The sequence below is a fragment of the Molothrus ater genome, chromosome 35, assembly GCF_012460135.2.
Source record: "Molothrus ater isolate BHLD 08-10-18 breed brown headed cowbird chromosome 35, BPBGC_Mater_1.1, whole genome shotgun sequence".
Lineage (NCBI taxonomy): Eukaryota > Metazoa > Chordata > Aves > Passeriformes > Icteridae > Molothrus > Molothrus ater.
Window position 1 is genome coordinate 497,816 of NC_071662.1, and position 17,993 is coordinate 515,808.

The following is a 17,993-nucleotide window of genomic DNA, read 5'->3' on the forward strand; positions in this document are numbered from 1 at the left end:
TACTGGGTTGGTGAAATGAGCAACGTGAGTCCTTGGCTAGAAATGTGGAGCTGGGCTGTGGTGGAAACATCTGCTCTCAGCAGTACCTGGGGAATTTTAAAGGGAAACATGGGGAGGTGATCACCCTCCAACTGACAAAGGTTAAAGCCCAGCGAAATTCTGAACAGGTCAGAATGACAGACAATCTCCACTAGCTCTCCACTTATCACTTTGCCTCTCAGAACATTCTCTCTATTCCCTAAGGGCAGTAGAAATGGTGAGGGTTTCTGATATTCAAGAACACCAGCAGAGGTATGGGGAAGCTTTAAAGTAAACACCAGAATTCTTAAAAACACAAGTGTATCTATGTGTGTTCCAGGGTAGGTGTATGAGAAAAGGCTTTGATTTTGTTGACAGGTATCTCCTCTAACTCTTCACTGTCCTTTCTCCATGAACAGGTGCCCATGTGCAGCCCCAGCAAATGTCCAACAGCAGCTCCATCAGGCACTTCCTCCTGCTGGCATTGGCAGACACGCGGCAGCTGCAGCTCCTGCACTTCTGCCTCTTGCTGGGCATCTCCCTGGCTGCCCTCCTGGGCAACGGCCTCATCATCAGCGCCGTAGCCTGCGGCCACCACCTGCACACGCCCATGTTCTTCTTCCTGCTCAACCTGGCCCTCGCTGACCTGGGCTCCATCTGCACCACTGTCCCCAAAGCCATGCACAATTCCCTCTGGGACACCAGAAACATCTCCTACTCAGGATGTGCTACTCAGGTTTTTTTCCTGATCTTCTTCACGGGAGCAGAATATTTTCTCCTCACTACTATGTGCTACGACCGCTACGTGTCCATCTGCAAACCCCTGCACTACGGGACCCTCCTGGGCAGCAGAGCTTGTGCCCACATGGCAGCAGCTGCCTGGGCCAGTGCCTTTCTCAATGCTCTCATGCACACAGCCAATACATTTTCCCTGCCCCTGTGCCATGGCAATGCCCTGGGCCAGTTCTTCTGTGAAATCCCACAGATCCTCAAGCTCTCCTGCTCAGAATCCCACCTCAGGGAACTTGGGCTCATGGCTGTCAGTGCCTTTTTAGGACTCAGTTGTTTTGTGTTCATTGTTTTCTCCTATGCGCAGATCTTCAGAGCTGTGCTGAGGATCCCCTCTGAGCAGGGACGGCACAAAGCCTTTTCCACCTGCCTCCCTCACCTGGCTGTGGTCTCCCTGTTTGTCAGCACTGTCATGTTTGCCTACCTGAAGCCCCCCTCCATGTCCTCCCCATCCCTGGATCTGGGCCTGTCAGTTCTGTACTCAGTGGTGCCTCCAGCCCTGAACCCCCTCATCTACAGCCTGAGGAACCAGGAGCTCAAGGCTGCAGTGAGGAGACTGATGACTGGTTTCAGAAACATTAAACTGATAGCGAATATCTGTAAATAGATTGTAATAAAAGTAAACTTTGATATTTCTTCTTGGTTTCAGAGGTTCTATTTCTTTGTTTCAGGTTTTTCATATTTTCCGCAAAGAAATGTCATTGTGCCATTTCTCTTTTTGTTTCTCTCCACCTTCCCTGTGGCCACGGACTGTGTCCGTGAGGGGCTGCATTCTCAGTGGCTTTAAAGGAACTAAAGGATCTCCGAGCAGAGTTTTCTGCAGAGATGCCCTTTTGTTGCCTTCTCTGGAGCTGCAGCAGCAATGTCTGTGTGCAGAGCTGGGGCAGATCAGGGCTGGCCCAGCAGCTGTGCCCAGCAGCAGCAGCAGCAGCACTTGGTGTTGCCAGTGCTGCTGCCGTGGCCCTGCCCCGCTGCCCTGGTGGCCCTGGTGTTGCTGCAGGGCCTGAGTGCTCTCGGGGCCGGGCACAGCCCTGGGGGTGGCAGTGCCGGGGCTGCAGCAGGGACAGGCCATGGGCACTGCTGGGGCAGCGCTGATGCCTCAGGCCAGGCCCTGGGAGCTCCAGACTCCTTGCCCAGGCTCTCTCAAGAACACGGCCAGGCCAATGCTCAGCACAGAAACCCCCGTCAGCAGCCCCAGGCTGGCCGTGGGCAGGCTGGGGGCAAACAGCATGGCTGGGGCTCTGCAAGGGCCCTGGGGCAGACGGGAAGGAGCAGCAGAGCAGGGGCTGATCCATGCCCAGTGCGCTGCACAGCCCAGGGCAGCGTCCCAGAGTGTCCTCATGCAGCTGCCAACAACATCCCCCCTCTGCAGCCCTGGCCTCTCCCCCAGCTCACACAGGTGCCCCATCCTTGCAGGCACAGACACGGCAGCACTGCCTCAGCAGCCCCTGTTTGCATTGCACACAGCAGGGGCAGCACCCCCATGCTGTTGCTGTGGGGACATGAACCTGAGGGAGCACAAATGCCATCAGCCCCTGTGGCCAGCAAGGCCTGGGGGACACCAGGGAAACCACTCAGCTTTGTCCTGGCCTCTGCACTCAGCCAGAAAGTTTGTTCCCATCAGCTGGGAGTTTCCTGTGCCACTGCAGACGCTGTTGCTCAGAGCCAGGGCTGCCTGGCAGCCACCCCCAAACTGTCCTCAGCATTTCCTTGGCTTCACCTTTGCTTTCTTTACTCTTCCTGCTACAAATTTCTTCCCCTAGCCTACTCCTGTTCCCTCCCCTGCAAACAGCCTATATTTTTTTGCCCTTTCGGCTCTGGCCCCACTCCCCATTGCAGTTCCTGACTTGGCCCCATGGGAACGTCCCTTGGGCAGCAGCATCATCCTACAAGTGCTGCAGGAATTGTCTGCAGGCTCCTGCAGTGCCTGCTGCTGCTCCCTTGCCAGAGGCACCCCAGGCCAGGGGGGCACCTCTGGGCTGCTGTGTCTGCCTCTGGGGCTCCCTGTTCTGGGCAATGAGGAGGAGCTGCAGAGGCTCTGCAGGACTGACAGGATGGGCTTTGGGGCTGCCAGGAGAAGCTGAGGGACCTGGGCTGCTGGAGCTGCTGAAGAGGAGGTCCAGGGCTCATCAATCAACTGCTCCAAGGGTGGTTTCAGGGAATCCCAAAATCAGCAAGTTTGGAAAAGACCTTGGTGATCATCAAGTCCAACCTGTGCCCTGACACTGCCTTGTCTGCTGTGAGCCTCCTCTTCTCCAGGATGAACAACCCCAGCAGCTCCCTCAGCTGCTCCTGACAAGACTTGTGCTCCAGACACCTCCCCAGCCTTGTTGCCCTTCTCTGGACACGCTCCAGCCCCTCCATGGCCTTCCTAAATTGGGGGCCCGGAACTGGACACAGCACTCGAGGTGCTGCCCAACCAGTGCCAAGCACAGGGGAAGAATCCCTGCCCTGCTCCTGCTGGCCACACCATTCCTGATCCAGGCCAGGAGCCATTGGCCTTCTTGGCCACCTGGGCACACTGCTGCCTCATGTCCAGCCTGCTGTCCATCAGTCCCTGCAGGTCCCTTTCTGCCTGGCTGCTCTCCAGCCACTCTGTCCCCAGCCTGTAGTGCTGCAGGGGTTGTTGTGGCCAAAGTGCAGGACCTGGCACTGGGACTTGTTAAACCTCACCTTGTTGGATTTGGGCCCTGGATCCAGCCTGTCCAGGGCCCTGTGCAGAGCCCTCCTACTCTCCAGCAGATCCACACTCTCAGACAACTTGGTGTCACCATGGTTCCATGAGACCCCAGAGTGTCCCAATGCTGTCACCATGATTCCATGAGGCCTCCCAGTGTCACTATGTCCCTTTGGTTCCATGTGAACCCTTGGTGTCACAAAGTCCCTTGGATCCTTGGGCCCCACAGTGTCACAATGGATCCTTGGTTCCATGAGGTCTGGCAGTGCAGCAATGCTCTCCTTGGTTCCACAGTGTCACAATGGCCTCTTGGACCCAAGGGCCACCACGGTGTCAAACATGTTTCCTTCATTCCAGGACTCCCTGAGGAACCCTTGGTTCCATGGGGCCCTGCAGTGTCACAATGGCCCCATCATGACACCAGGTCCTGCTCTGTCACAATGCTCTGCATGGTTCCACAAGGCCCTGCAGGGTCACAGTGGCCTCTTGGCTCCATGAGGCCTCAGAGTGCCACAATGAATTCCTTGGTGCTGCAGTGTCACAATGGAGCCCTGGTGACACAAGATCCTGCAGTGTCACCAGGAACCCTTGGTTCCATGGGGCACCACAGTGTCACAATTTTGTTTTTGAACAAAATTGTTCCCTCAGTTCCCAGAGTCCTTGCAATGGAGCAATGGCCCCTTGATTCCATTGTCCCCAGGCTCTGCCAATGCTCTCCTTGGTTCCACAGTGGCACAATGGCCCCTTGGTTCCTCAGGGCCCTGCAGTTTCACAGTGGCCTCTGTGGTTCCAGCAGGACCCAGACTGTCAAAATGGAACCCTTGCTTCCATTCAGCCCCACAGTGTCACAATGGCCCCTTGGCTCTGTGCTGTCCTGTCATACACAGTGTCACCATGGTCCTCTTAGTGCCACCAGGCCCCGCAGTGTCACAATGGCCCCTTGCTTCCCCAGGGCCCTGCGGTGCCACAATAATCAGAGAATCAGCCAGGCTGGAAAAGACCTTGGAGAGCATCAAGTCCAACCTGGCACCCGACACCACCTTGTCACCCAGACCATGGCACTGAGTGCCACATCCAGTCTTTCCTTAAACACCTCCAGGGATGGTGACTCACCCACCTCCCTGGGCAGCCCATTCCAATGCCAAACGTCCCTTTGTGTGAAGAATATTTCCTAATGTCCAGCCTAAATGTCCCCTGGTGCAGCTGAAGGCTGCGTCCTCTTGTCCTTCGAGTGTTCCCTGGGAGAAGAGCCTGACCCCCACCTGGCTGCACCCTCCTGTCAGGGAGTTGTAGAGAGTGATGAGGTCTCCCCTGAGCCTGCTCTTCTTCAGGATAAACAACCCCAGCTCCCTCAGCTGCTCCTCACAGGACTTGTGTTCCATACCCCTCCCCAGCCTTGTTGCCCTTCTCTGGACATACTGCAGCCTCTCCATGTCCTTCCTAAACTGGGGGGCCCAGAACTGGTCACATCACTCGAGGTGCTGCCCAACCAGTGCTGAGCACAGGGGAAGAATCCCTGCCCTGCTCCTGCTGGCCACACCATTCCTGATCCATAGGAGTGCCAGGGGTTGGATGAGGGAAATGGTGGGAAGGGGGTGGGTACAAAGTCTGATTGATAGTTATTGATTGTCAGCTATGCAGGGTCTTGATTTTCATACCTGTTCAGACTGCATTAGAAGGTGCTGGGGGTCAATATCAATTGGACATTAGAATGCACTTCAGAAATTTGTCTAAATAACCAGAAAAGGATGGAAAACTTAATTTATTCCCAGGGCCTTTTCTTGTTCAGGTGTTTCGAACAAATATTGTCTCTCCTGAGCCTCCTCTTCTCCAGGATAAACAAACCCAGCTCCGTCATCCACTCCTCACAGGACTTGGGCTCCAGACCCCTCCCCAGCCTTGTTGCCCTTCTCTGGACACACTCCAGCCCCTCCAATGGATCCTTGGTTCCATGAGGTCTGGCAGTGTAGCAATGCTCTCCTTGGTTCCACGGTGTCACAATGGCCTCTTGGTCCCAAGGGCCACCACGGTGTCAAACATGTTTCCTTCATTCCAGGAGTCCCTGAGGACCAGGCCTGGCCCCTTGGTTCCATGGGGTCCTGCAGGTTCACAATGGCCCCATCATGACACCAGGTCCTGCTCTGTCACAATGCTCTGCATGGTTCCACAGGGCCCTGCAGGGTCACAGTGGCCTCTTGGCTCCATGAGGCCTCAGAGTGCCACAATGAATTCCTTGGTGCCGCAGTGTCACAATGGAGCCCTGGTGACACAAGATCCTGCAGTGTCACCAGGGACCCTTGGTTCCATGGGGCACCACAGTTTCACAGTTGTTCCCTCAGTTTCCAGAGTCCTTGCAATGGAGCAATGGCCCCTTGATTCCATTGTCCCCAGGCTCTCCCAAGGCCCTCCTTGGTTCTGCAGTGTCACAATGGCCCCTTGGTTCCACAAGGCCCTGCAGTTTCACAGTGGCCTCTGTGGTTCCACCAGGACCCAGACTGTCACCATGGACTCCTTGCTTCCATTCAGCCCCACAGTGTCACCATGACCCCTTGGCTCTGTGCTGCCATGTCGTACACAGTGTCACCATGGTCCTCTTAGTGCCACCAGGCCCCGCACTGTCACAATGGCCCCTTGCTTCCCCAGGCCCTGCAGTGTCACAATCATCAGAGAATCAACCAGGCTGGAAATGACCTTGGAGAGCATCAAGTCCAATCTGGGACCTAACACCACCTTCTCACCCAGACCATGGCACTCAGTCTTTCCTTAAAAACCTCCAGGGACGGTGACTCAGCTATCTACCCTCCCAACGCATTCCAACGCCCAACCACCCTTTGTGTGGAGAATATTTCCTAATGTCCAGTCTAAAAATCCCCTGGTGCAGCTGAAGGCTGTGTCCTCTTGTCCTGTCCCTGTTCCCTGGGAAAAGAGCCCGACCCCCACCTGGCGGCTCCCTCCTGTCAGGGAGTTGTAGAGAGTGATGAGGTCTCTCCTGAGCCTCCTCTTCTCCAGGATAAACAACCCCAGCTCCCTCAGCTGCTCCTTACAGGACTTGTGCTCCAGACCCCTCCCCAGCCTTGTTGCCCTTCTCTGGACACACTCCAGCCCCTCCAGGTCCTTCCTAAATTGGGGGCCCAGAACTGGACACAGCACTCGAGGTGCTGCCCAAGCAGTGCTGAGCACAGGAAAAGAATCCCTGCCCTGCTCCTGCTGACCACACCATTCCTGATCCACAGGAGTGCCAGGGGTTGGATGAGGCAAATGGTGGAGAGGGGGTGGGGACAAAGTCTGATTAAATGTCAGCCATGAAGGGTCTTGATTTTAATATCTGTTCAGACTGCATTAGAAGGTGCTGGGGGTCAATATCATTTGGACATTAGAATGCATTTCTGATATTTGTCTAACTAACCAGAGAATAATTGAAAACTTCAATTTTCCCAGGGGCTTTTCTTGTTAAGGTGTTTCGAACAAATATTTATGAGCTTTTCTCACTGAATTCCTGAACTGAAGAGCTCCAGAAAGAAGAGGCCTCTGGAGTAATTAAATTCATCATCAACTCCAAGTGGCTGAGGATCCATGCCCATGAGAGTAGCAATGAACAGAAATGGGCACAGGTTTGTGGCTGCTGCCCCAGCTTTGGCATGGGCCCTGGGCCTGGAGCAGGAGCAGCTCTTGAGGGCCCCAAGGCCGGGGCTCTGGTGCTGCCCTGGGCAGATGGGATGGCAGCAGGGGCTGCAGAGCTCTCAGCACCTCAGGCCGAGGGGAAGAGGGCAGCCAGGGAGCCTCCTTTGGCCTTGGCCCAGCACCTTCCCCCATGGCTGGGGCTGAGTCCTGTGGCAGCTGCAGCTGCTGCTGCTGTGGCCTTGGCAGGGGCTGAGGCCGTGGCGCCAGTGCCCAGAGCAGCCTGGCCTGAGCAGAGCTGTGGGGCCAGAGCCGGCTGGGGTGGGCTGGGCTCAGAGAGGCCCTTGGTGCTGCCCAGAGCTCAGGGCAGCTGGCAGAGCTTGCAGGAAGCTGGGCTGGGCTCCGAGAGCCTGGCCCAGAAACCATCAGTGTCCATCTCAGCCTGGCTGAGCGTGCAGGGGCAGGACTCAGGCCAGGCCTTGTGGGGCAGGGCCAGCGCCTGTGCAAGGCATTGCAAACAGGCAAGTGGCCCAGAGAGGAGGCTGCTCTGTGCCCTTGGTGGCATGGACAGAGCAGGGAGGGGGCCCAGGACATTTGTCAGCGCCAGCCTCTGTGCCCATGCGTTGGCAGCCCTGGCTGCTGAGCCCAGCTTTGGCCTGGGCTGAGTTTGGCTGTGGCCCAGCTCCATCCTCCTGCGGGGCTCAGGGCCTGTTCCCGGCCATGGCCAGCCCTGGCTGCCTCTCTGCTGGCCCAGAGACCGGCAGAGCCCAGGGCAGGGCTGTCTGTGCAGCCCCACAGGTGCCAGGGGCTCTGCAGGAGCTGGCAGAGGCTGCCCAGCAGGGAGGCCATGGGGCACAGAGCCCCAAGGCTGCTGTGGGCACCACGGCACAGGGGCCGTTCCCAGCCGCAATGCTCCTGGCCTGGGCTGGGCCTGCACAGGGGCTGGGCCACCATGGCTGGGCCAGCACAGGGCCACAAAGGGGCCACGCAGCTGCTGCCGGGGCTGACAGCAAGGCCAGGCACACACAAGCAATTGCTGAGCATGGCCTGCGCTGGCCAGGCCTGACTGTGCCAAAGGCAGAGCTCAGCTGCCCTTGGGGGCTGCAGCAACACTCCAGAGCCCAAAGAGCCTCCATGGCTGGGCTGGAGACCAAGGCTGCAGCAGGGAAATGCAGGGCTGCTGCGGGATGGGGAGGCCATTGAATTCCAGCACACACCTCAGCTCTCTGATGATCCCGGCACCATGCTGGGCCCTGTTTCACACTGGAGCAGAGCAGATGTTGATGGGACAGGAGCCCTGCGGGGCTGTCAGGGACCTGCAGCTTGCAAGGTGCTCTGCTCTCCCTCAGGTGCTCTCAGAGAGATCCAATCCCAGCTGGGCACCTCAAGGCACAAGTGGCACTGCCTGTTCATGGGCACAAAACTGATGTCTTCCTGGAAAGGGGCACAGGTTTTAATTCCTGTAAGTTTCATAATATACAAGCAAATCTTCATTACCTGGGTCATTTGAGTACTTTTACAACATGTCAAAGTTTTTCCACAAGGAACAGCAATTTCCTGGAAGTGTACTGATGGCAGGAGAAGAAATACTGACCTTTCCTTCTGCTTGCATCACCAATATTCTGTTTATTATATCATATCCCTGGTACTTCATGTGTTTCCAGCTCTCCTGTTGAAATGGCCATGTCTAAGGACATCTCTTCACTAGACCAGCTGGATCTATGTCCTTCCCATTGCTTCCAGATATCCTCATCCAGATGCTCTCTGGTCATTCAAGTGCCACTCATTTCCCAGTCTTCATGTTTTGAACTTCACAGAGTTGCCCAATCTTTCTGAAGTTGAAATAAATATATGAAGAATCAACATCTTATTTGTGTTTATATCTATCACAGAATTAGCTTTTCTTATGTCTCTATCAAAAACTGTTCCTATACAGAAATCCCTTGGGTACGGTAGACATGTCAGATGCTGCTGGGACATCCCAGACAGCTGAGGGAAGAGCTGTGATGGTTCTTAAACTGTTCAAATGTTCAACTTGTGTTTGTTGGCAAGATACCTTTCTGTGCCTCTGAGTGTCACCAGGCCCTGAGCCCAAAGGACACAAACCTGATGAGTTGTAGCTCCCACTGCAGGGGCTGCACTTGGACCTTGGCTCTGCACAGGAGAGCTCTTCATCCCCTTTCTCTCTTTTCCTCCGTCTGGGCATGGAGGGAGGTCCTGACTTCAGCCTGTGACTCGTGTGTGCAAAGAGCAAATCTGGGCAGAATCGGGGCAGGGAGGGCTTGGGGGGGACCTTGGGATCTGTGCTGGGCACAGAAGGTGTTTTCCATTGCTCTGAGAGTGTCTGCTGTGGAAAGCAGATTTAATATCCAGCAGAGGAATGACTTTGGCATTTGATGGAGCTGTGCCTTCCCTTGGCTTTGTTGGCTGACAAGAAATGAACATCCCTCTGTGTCTCAGGCAGCTCCTTCTCCAAGGAAAGCAGGTGGGAGTTGGAGCCAAGGAGCTGAAAGCTGCAGGTGCAGCCTGGGCTGGAGGGAGCTCAGATTTGCACAAGGCTGCTCTGAGTGCCAGGGCTTGGATGGGGGAAATGGTGGGGTGAGGGTAGGGACAGAGTCTGATTGATTGTCAGCCATGAAGGGTCTTGATTTTCATATCCGTTCAAACTGCATGAGGAGGTACTTGGATTCAGTGTCAATTGGAGATTGCACATATCAATAAATTAACAGGAAAACAAAACTAAACAGGACCTAAAAAATGTTTTCTCACTGTCTTTTTCAATATCATGTATTCACTTTGAATACACTACTGAGATCTATTTAACTACAAATTATTTGGAAACTGAAATCAAATGATTCCCAGAGGCTTGGCTTGTTCAGGTGTTCTGAATGTTCATGAGCCCTGGGACACTGAATTCCTGCACTGAAGAGCTGAAGGCTGAACAAGCCTCTGGAGCAGTGAAATTCAGCAGCAGCCTCCAAGTTGCTGAGGATGTCAGCAGCCCCCACTGAGGCCATCCCTGCCCAGAGACCGTGGGGGAATGGGCAGACAAGGAGAGCGTCCCTGGGGCTGGGGCAGCACAACTCAGAGGCACCAGCGGCTCCAGCTGGGCAATGGAGTGTGGAATGTGGCTGGGAAAGCCCTGCCTGGGCTGGGCCAAGCAGGACACACAAGCCCTGACCCCCATCCCCCAAACAACTCTCTCAAGGAGACATTTAAAAGGAATTAAATTTGTTTGTGTACTCTGAATTGGTTGAACAGGAGAAATACCAACAAGAGATTCTCCGGAGCTCCAAACTATAAAACAGCCTTTACTGGGAACTTTAGAAAATCAGGGAAACTTTGGCAAAAGATTTATTATGACATTGAAGTGGTTTCGGTTTGTTAATTTAAGATTTTTCTACTCTTGAGATTTCTTAATTAATGTATTGATGAGTGTGGTGGGTTTTATTGTTGGTTAATTATTTATGTATTTATTTTGTTGTGAGACAGGATTACAAGAAAGGTAAAGTAGGCCTAAAATTTTAAAAGGGTATTAAGAAAATTTCATTGAAAGTAAATTAAAAAGAAAACATAGTAAATTAAAATAAACTCTTTCAAACACTTTTATTTTTGTCTTTACAACTTTTTCATTTTACTGACAATGTAGAGAAAGTAAACTTAAAATTTTTACTTAGTTTATTATTTCTAGAATAGGTTTTTAAGTTTACTTAGGGAGAGAAGTTCTTCTTGTTAAGGTTATGGAGATTTTTTTCCAAGAGGAAAAAATAGGTTATTGGTGGTTCTTAATTTTGTCATGGATTACAGTTGTCTGGGAACTTTGTTATTGTTGTTTTTATTGCTACAAGCTTTTTTACAGCTTGTTGATGGGCCATGTCAACTTATGGGGTATTGTTTTAAAGATGAGTTCTTTAAAGGTAAAAATTTCTATTACTTACTTTTAAAATTATTTTTATCTCTGGGAATAGGGATCTTCTCCTGGGGGTACTGGGTTACGTTTTTCTTTTCCTTTTTAAACTTTTGATTAAATTACAGTAATTTTAACATTTCTTTCTTTTAATATGGAGGTTTTGTTCGATAATAATTTGAATATTTTTATTTTTTATTAATTGTATGTGCTATAAAAAATGAATTTTTTCTATATAGTTTTTAAGAGGTTTTTAGTTTTAAGATTAAGCTATTTTTTCTTCTTTTTTATTTGGGATTTAATTTTTTCTTTACTGACTTTGATGGTTTTATGTTCGTTTTTTATATGCTTGTATTTTGTTTTTTTCTTTTACGTGTGGGAAGATTGAAGTATTGAAAGGGTTAACACCTGACCTGCCAGTAACTTGTGGTGGAAGTTGTGGCTGGGTTGTGTTAGGATTGGTTTTATGGTTCGTTTATTTGGGGTTTTTTGTGCTTAATCTTAGTTGTAGGGTTATTTTGTGTGGGTTGTAGGGGTTTTTTGTTTTAGTTGTCTTGGGGGGAGGGGACTTGATGGTGAGATTTTAATGGCTGTGGCTGGCTTTGTTCTGGTTGGGGTTTTGTAGCCTCTTTTGTTTTCCTGTTTGGGAGTTGTTGGGGTTTGGTTTGGTCAGAGTGGGGCCGATGGGGAGGGGGTGGCCTGGGGAAGGAGGAAGGGGCTCAGCCCATGGCAGGGTTGCTTGGTTTGATTTGGTTTGGTTTGGTTTGATTTGGTTTGGTTTGGTTTGGTTTAGTTTGGTTGAGCTGGGGGCTGGGGCCAGGGCCCGCTGCTTCTTTGTTGACTGGAAAAGAAAGAGGAGGCTCCTGGGTTTTTTCATCTTTAGCATATGTGGTTAACAGAGGCGTGTTCAGTATCTCAGTGGTTTAACAGATTGTCAGTAACACAAAACATTTTACATTACTTTTAAAAATTCTTGTCATGTCATCTGTCAAACTATGACAGATATTCAATCAACAAAAAACACTTCTCAAAGCATTGACTTGGCCCATTCATCTTCACAAACTCTAAGGCTGTTCAATTTAATGTTAATAAGAATTTACAGGAGCACAGAAACAGAAGAAGGCACAGAAAGAGATAAAAGACAAAAAAGATGCAGAGAGGCACACACAGCTACCAACTCCTGGATTCCAGCACTGTTCAGATGGAAATTCCAAGAGGATGCAGGGTCAAGATGTGTGCTTGCCTTGTGGTCAGCCTTCAATACCCCTTGGTCTCCCTGGGCCCTTCCCCCAGGTGGGGCTTGGGCTCATTTGGTCCCTCAGGAGCTGGGCTGGGGCTGCAGAGGTGGCTGTGGAGCATTGCCTGTGCTGTGCCAGGGACTGGCAGCCACTGCTGGGCTGGGATAGAGGCTCTGGGGGGATTGGGGTTCCAGGGCAGGGCAGGGCTGGGCTTCCAGGGCAGGGCAAGGCTGGACCTGCCCCTTCCTCCCCCACACATGAAATGTTTCCAGCCAACAATCTCCTCCAATTTGTCACAACAGGCAATATTGGAGGTAGAACCCAAATTCTGGCCACGGGCACCTGGCTGAGAAGGACAGTCCTTTTCTATAGGAAGGAAAGCACAGAGCCCCAGTGTTTGGAGAGCCTCACTAGGCCAAGGCCAGCCAGACTTGTCAGGAATGGAAGATTTTGTCTGGGACCAGACTTCAGATATAGGGAATATTAGAGGTGGAACCCCAATCTCAGCCATGGGCACCTGGAGAAGCAAGACTGTTCTTTTCCATAGGAAGGAAATCACAGCGCCTTCCCCAGTGTTTTTTGAGATAGATGCAAAGTGACCCTTGTAAAACCACTGCAAGACAGACTTGTCCTGGGAATATTCCTATTGGAACAATCGCTGGATATAAGGTGTTGTTGTTCTATTTCTGGAGTCCCATACTGTTGTTATCAGATTTCTAAAGTCCATACCTCCTTGGTGTGTTCTTATGGCTACAGATCTTCACAGCACAGACCCCTTCTTCTGCATCTTTCTCAGTTCAGGGCACCCCCAAGGCTCTCCCTGTCTGGTTAACCCGCTCCCTTTTATCCCAGTTATCTTCATTGGTCACAGCTGCAGCCCAATTAAGGACATCAAGGCTGCAGCCCATCAAGGACAACTGGGACCTGCCGGGCAAAGCCTATGAACAGATATTCAAATACAATACATTTCCTCTGTTATAATAAGGAAATTTGGAGGTGGAATCCCAGTTCTGGCAATGGATGCCTGGAGGAGGAGGAGAGTTCTTTTCCATAGGAAGAAAAGCACGGAGCCCCAGTGCTTCAGCAGCAGATGAGAAGAGACCCTCAACATGCCAAGGTCAGCTGGACCAGTCAGGCAGCCCCTGGGAGGCCAAACCAGCCAGATCTGTTCTGTGTTCCCTTGGTTTTGTGGGGCCCTACAGTGCCACAATGGTGCCTTGGATCCATGGGGCCCCGCCGTGCCATAATGGTGGCTTGATCCCATGGGGTCCAGCAGTGTCACGATGGCCCCTAGGCTCCAGAAGGCCCCGCAGTGTCACAATGGTCCCAAAGATTCCATGAGGCCTTGCAGTGTCACAATGGACCTTTGGACCCTGGGGGTTTGCAGTGTCACAATTGTCTCCTTTGGCTCCACAGTGTCACAATGGACCACTGATGACAGGAGGCCCCTCTGTATCACCCTGGAGCTTTGGTTCCATGCAGCCCTGCAGTGTCACAAAGGCCTCTTGGTTTCAGGAGGCCCCACAGTATCACAATGGTCCTCTTGGTTCTGTGGGGACCCCCAGGGTCACAATGGTCTCACCGGTTCCATGAGGCCTCACAGTGTCACAATGCTCTCCGTGATTCCATGAGTCCCGTTAGTGTCACATTGGTCTCCTTGGTTCCATGAGGCTGTGATGTGTCTTAATTGTGTCTCCATGATTCCATGAGGCCTTGCAAAGTCACAATGGACCTTTGGATCCACGGGGCCTTGCAGTTTCACAATGGACCCTTGGTCCCATGACACCTCAAATTGCCTGTCCTTGCAGCTTTTGTCTGAAAGCAACTTTTGGATATTTGGGGAGTATTTGGGGTGGAATTCCATTTCAGCCGTGGGTTCCTGGAAGGAAGGTTGGATCCCAGTGTTTCAAAGGGTGATTTGAGGCAGCCCCAAGGGGGCCAAGGCAAGCCAGACCTGTTGTCAGGGAAGAATCCTTGGATAGACAGAATTTGGGAGGCCAAACCACACTTTTGTCTATGGGCATCTGGACAAGAAAGACAGTTATTTTCCATAGGAAGGAAAGTGCAGAGCCCCAGTGTTTCAAAGGATGATGAGAGCTGGCCCTCAGGAAGCCAAGGGAACCTGGACAGGCCTGGAAGCTTTTGTCTGGGAGCCATCCTTGGATATAAGGAATTTTGGAGGTTGATCCTCAGTTTTGGCCATGGATGCCTGGACATAAAAGATGTTTTTTTGCATGGGAAGAAAAGGACAGACCCCCTCTTTTTTGAAGGCAGATGAGAGTTGGCCCCCAAAAAACCAAGACCAGCCGGAGCTGTCTGTCCTGATAGGTGACATAGAGGGATAATCTTTGGATATAATCAAATTTGGAGGAGGAATCCCAATTTCAGCCATGAACCCCTGGAGGAAAAGGACAGTTCTTTCCCACAGGAAGGAAAGCACAGAACTCCAGGGCTTCAGTGGCTGATGAGAAGTGATCCTCAACATACCAAGGTCAGCTGGACCAGTCAGGCATATCCCCAGGAGGCCAAGCCAGCCAGATCTGTTCCATGTTCGTGGATCCTTGGGGCCCTGCAGCATCACAGTGGCCCCTTGGTTCCATGAGGATCTGTAGGATCACAACAGATCTTTGTTTCCATGAGGCCCAGTGATATAACAATGGTCTCCTTGGCTCCACAGTGGCACAATGGCCCCTTGCTTCCATGAGGCCTTGCAGTGTCAAAATGGTTTCCTTGTTTCCATGGGAAAAGCCACAATGTGCCCATTGGATCCATGAGTTCGTGGTCTTAAAATGGCTCCTTGCTTCTATGGGTTCCTGAGGATCGCAATGCCCCCTTGCTTCCACCAGGCCTGGATGTGTCACACTGGCCCCTTGCTTCCATGGGGACCTGCAGTGTCACACTGGCCCCTTGTTTCCATGAGACCTTGCAGTGTCACAGTGGCTGCCTTGGTTCTATGAGGCCCTGTGGTGTCACAATGGCCCCTTGGTTCCATGGGGACTCAGAGTGCCAGAATGGTCTCATTGGCTCCATGAAGCCCCTCAGTGTCACAATGGTCTCTTTTGGTTCCACAGTATCACAACGGCACCTTGATTCCTTGAAGCCCTGAAGTACGGAATGGCCCCTTGGTTCCATTGGGCTCCTCCCTGCCACACGAGTTCTCAGTTCCACGGAGCCCTGCAGTGTCACAGTGCTCTCCTTGGTTCCATGGTGCCACACAGGGTCACAAGGGCCCCTCAGTTCTACAAGGCCCCATAGTGTCACAATGTTCCCTTGCTCCCATGAGGCCGTGCCATGTCACAATGGTCTCATTGGTTCCACGAGGCCCTGCAGCTCCACAGTGGCCCTTGAAGTGTCACAATTGTCTCAGCAGGTTCGCCCGCTGGTTCACAATGGCCTCCTTGGTTCCATGAAGCCCCGCTGTGCCACCATGGCCCCTTGGTTCCATGGGCTCCAGTGGTGCCACAAGGATCCCCTTGGTTCCATGAGGTCCCCACAGTGTCCCAGGGATCTCCATGGGAAGGGAAGAACCCAGCCCCAGTGTTCCAGGGGCAGCCACCAGAGGCCAACGCCAGCCAGACTTGATGGTACTGGCAGATTGTGCCTGGGAGCAACCCTTGGATATAGGGAATTTTGGAGGTGCAGCCCCAATTTTGGCCATTTCTGTGTAGATAATAAGGACAGTTCCTCTCCAAAGGAAGGAAAGCACAGAGCCCAAGTGTTTCAAAGGCAGATGAGGAGAGAGGTGGCTCCTGGGAGGCCAAGTCAGCCTGACCTGTTTTTCTTGGTAGCTTTTGTCATAGAGGAATCCTTGGATATATGGAATTTATAGATATATGGAGAGTGAAGCCCCTCATTGAGACAGTCTTTGGCCATAGGGAAGGTGGAGAGAAACAAAATGAGAAATGTCAGAAGCAATGACATTTGTTTGTGGACAATATGAAAAAACTAAAAAAGAAGGGGAAGAAATCCACAACCAAACCAACAAGAAATATCAAAAATTACTTTTATTACAAGTGATTTGCAAACACTGTCCAGCAGTTTAATGTTTCTGAAAGCATCCAGTCATCAGTCTCCTCACTGCAGCCTTGAGCTCCTGGTTCCTCAGGCTGTAGATGAGGGGGTTCAGGGCTGGAGGCACCACTGAGTACAGAACTGACAGCGCAGGATCCAGCGATGGGGAGGACATGGAGGGGGGCTTCAAGTGAGCAAATATGATAGTGCTGAGGAACAGGGAGACCACAGCCAGGTGAGGGAGGCAGGTGGAAAAGGCTTTGAGCCGTCCCTGCTCAGAGGGAATCCTCAGCACAGCCCTGAAGATCTGCACATAGGAGAAAACAATGAACATGAAACAACCAAATGATAAACTAGCAGTAACTACTAGAAGCCCAAGTTCCCTGAGGTAGGATTTGGAGCAGGAGAGCTTGAGGATCTGTGGGATTTCACAGAAGAACTGATCCAAGGCATTGCCATGGCACAGGGGCAAAGAAAATGTATTGGCCGTGTGCAGCAGTGAATAAAGAAAGGCACTGGCCCAGGCAGCTGCTGCCATGTGGGCACAAGCTCTGCTGCCCAGGAGGGTCCCGTAGTGCAGGGGTTTGCAGATGGACACGTAGCGGTCGTAGCACATCACAGTCAGGAGGAAATACTCTGCTGTAGCGCAGAAAACAAAGAAAAAGAGCTGAGCAGCACATCCAGTGTAGGAGATGTTCCTGGTGTCCCAGAGGGAATTGTGCATGGCCTTGGGGACAGTGGTGCAGATGGAGCCCAGGTCGCTGAGGGCCAGGTTGAGCAGGAAGAAGAACATGGGCGTGTGCAGGTGGTGGCCGCAGGCTACGGCGCTGATGATGAGGCCGTTGCCCAGGAGGGCAGCCAGGGAGATGCCCAGCAAGAGGCAGAAGTGCAGGAGCTGCAGCTGCCGCGTGTCTGCCAATGCCAGCAGGAGGAAGTGCCTGATGCAGCTGCTGTTGGACATTTGCTGTGCCTTGGCATGGGGATCTGTAAGAAAAGTAATCATGGAATAGTTGGCTTTGGAGAGGACTTGAAATATCCCAGCACAGCCTGGGGCCACTTTCCCCCCACTGCCTGCCCAGGGCTCTGCTGCCTGGAGCTGTCCCTGCCAGCAGCTGCTTCCCTGTGCCCAGGGCTGGGCCCTGCCAGTGCTGCCAGAGCCCAGCCCAGCCCTGGGGGCTCAGCTCTGCCCTGCAGAGCCCTCCCAGCTCAGGAACTGCTCAGGGACAGCTCTGGCTCTGCAGGCTCTGATGGCAACGTCAGAGCAACCCTGAGGAGGCTGGAAAAGTGAAACTGATGCTGCCTCTAAGGGGCTCTATGCTGATTTTTGTAACTGCCTGCTTTATTCCGATCGGAGAGAAATTTGGTTTTTTCCACCTGAATGGAGAGATGAATATCTATGTGCAATTTCCCAACCATGTAACCCAGAGAAGTAGATTAAAAAACAGATTTGCCCTTTTATTCAGGTCCTCCCTTGCTGTGCTCCCTGTATAATCTACTTGGAAATGTTCTGCAGTTAAATGCCATGCTGGGAGCAGTCCTGAACAATGCAGCATCCTCCCCACACAAGGAGAACACTCCCAAGCCTCACCAGCTGTCTCCTGCCACCCAGATCTTGTCCCCCAGTGCTGGGAGCAGCTGCCAGGGCTGGCTGAGAGCTGTCCCTGGCAGGCAGCAGAGTCCCTGCCCCAGCACAGCGCCCTGGGCTGCAGGACCCTGCTCTGCAGGACAGCCCTGG

The 17,993-nt window shown here is 52.4% G+C and overlaps 2 protein-coding genes across 2 annotated transcripts; one reads left to right on the forward strand and one right to left on the reverse strand.

Annotated features, from left to right (window-relative positions):
- Positions 1–460: 460 nt before the first annotated feature.
- Positions 461–1,414, forward strand: LOC118700707 (olfactory receptor 14A16-like). The gene has a single exon (XM_036405303.1). The coding sequence runs from the start codon at positions 461–463 to the stop codon at positions 1,412–1,414; it is 954 nt and encodes a 317-aa protein (XP_036261196.1).
- Positions 1,415–11,207: 9,793 nt separating this feature from the next.
- Positions 11,208–17,234, reverse strand: LOC118700730 (olfactory receptor 14A16-like). The gene is made up of 2 exons (XM_036405322.2): positions 16,312–17,234; positions 11,208–11,238 (listed from the first exon to the last, which is right to left on the reverse strand). The coding sequence occupies exons 1-2, from the start codon at positions 17,217–17,219 to the stop codon at positions 11,208–11,210; spliced, it is 939 nt and encodes a 312-aa protein (XP_036261215.1). The 5' UTR covers positions 17,220–17,234.
- Between the last annotated feature and the right edge of the window lie 759 nt (positions 17,235–17,993).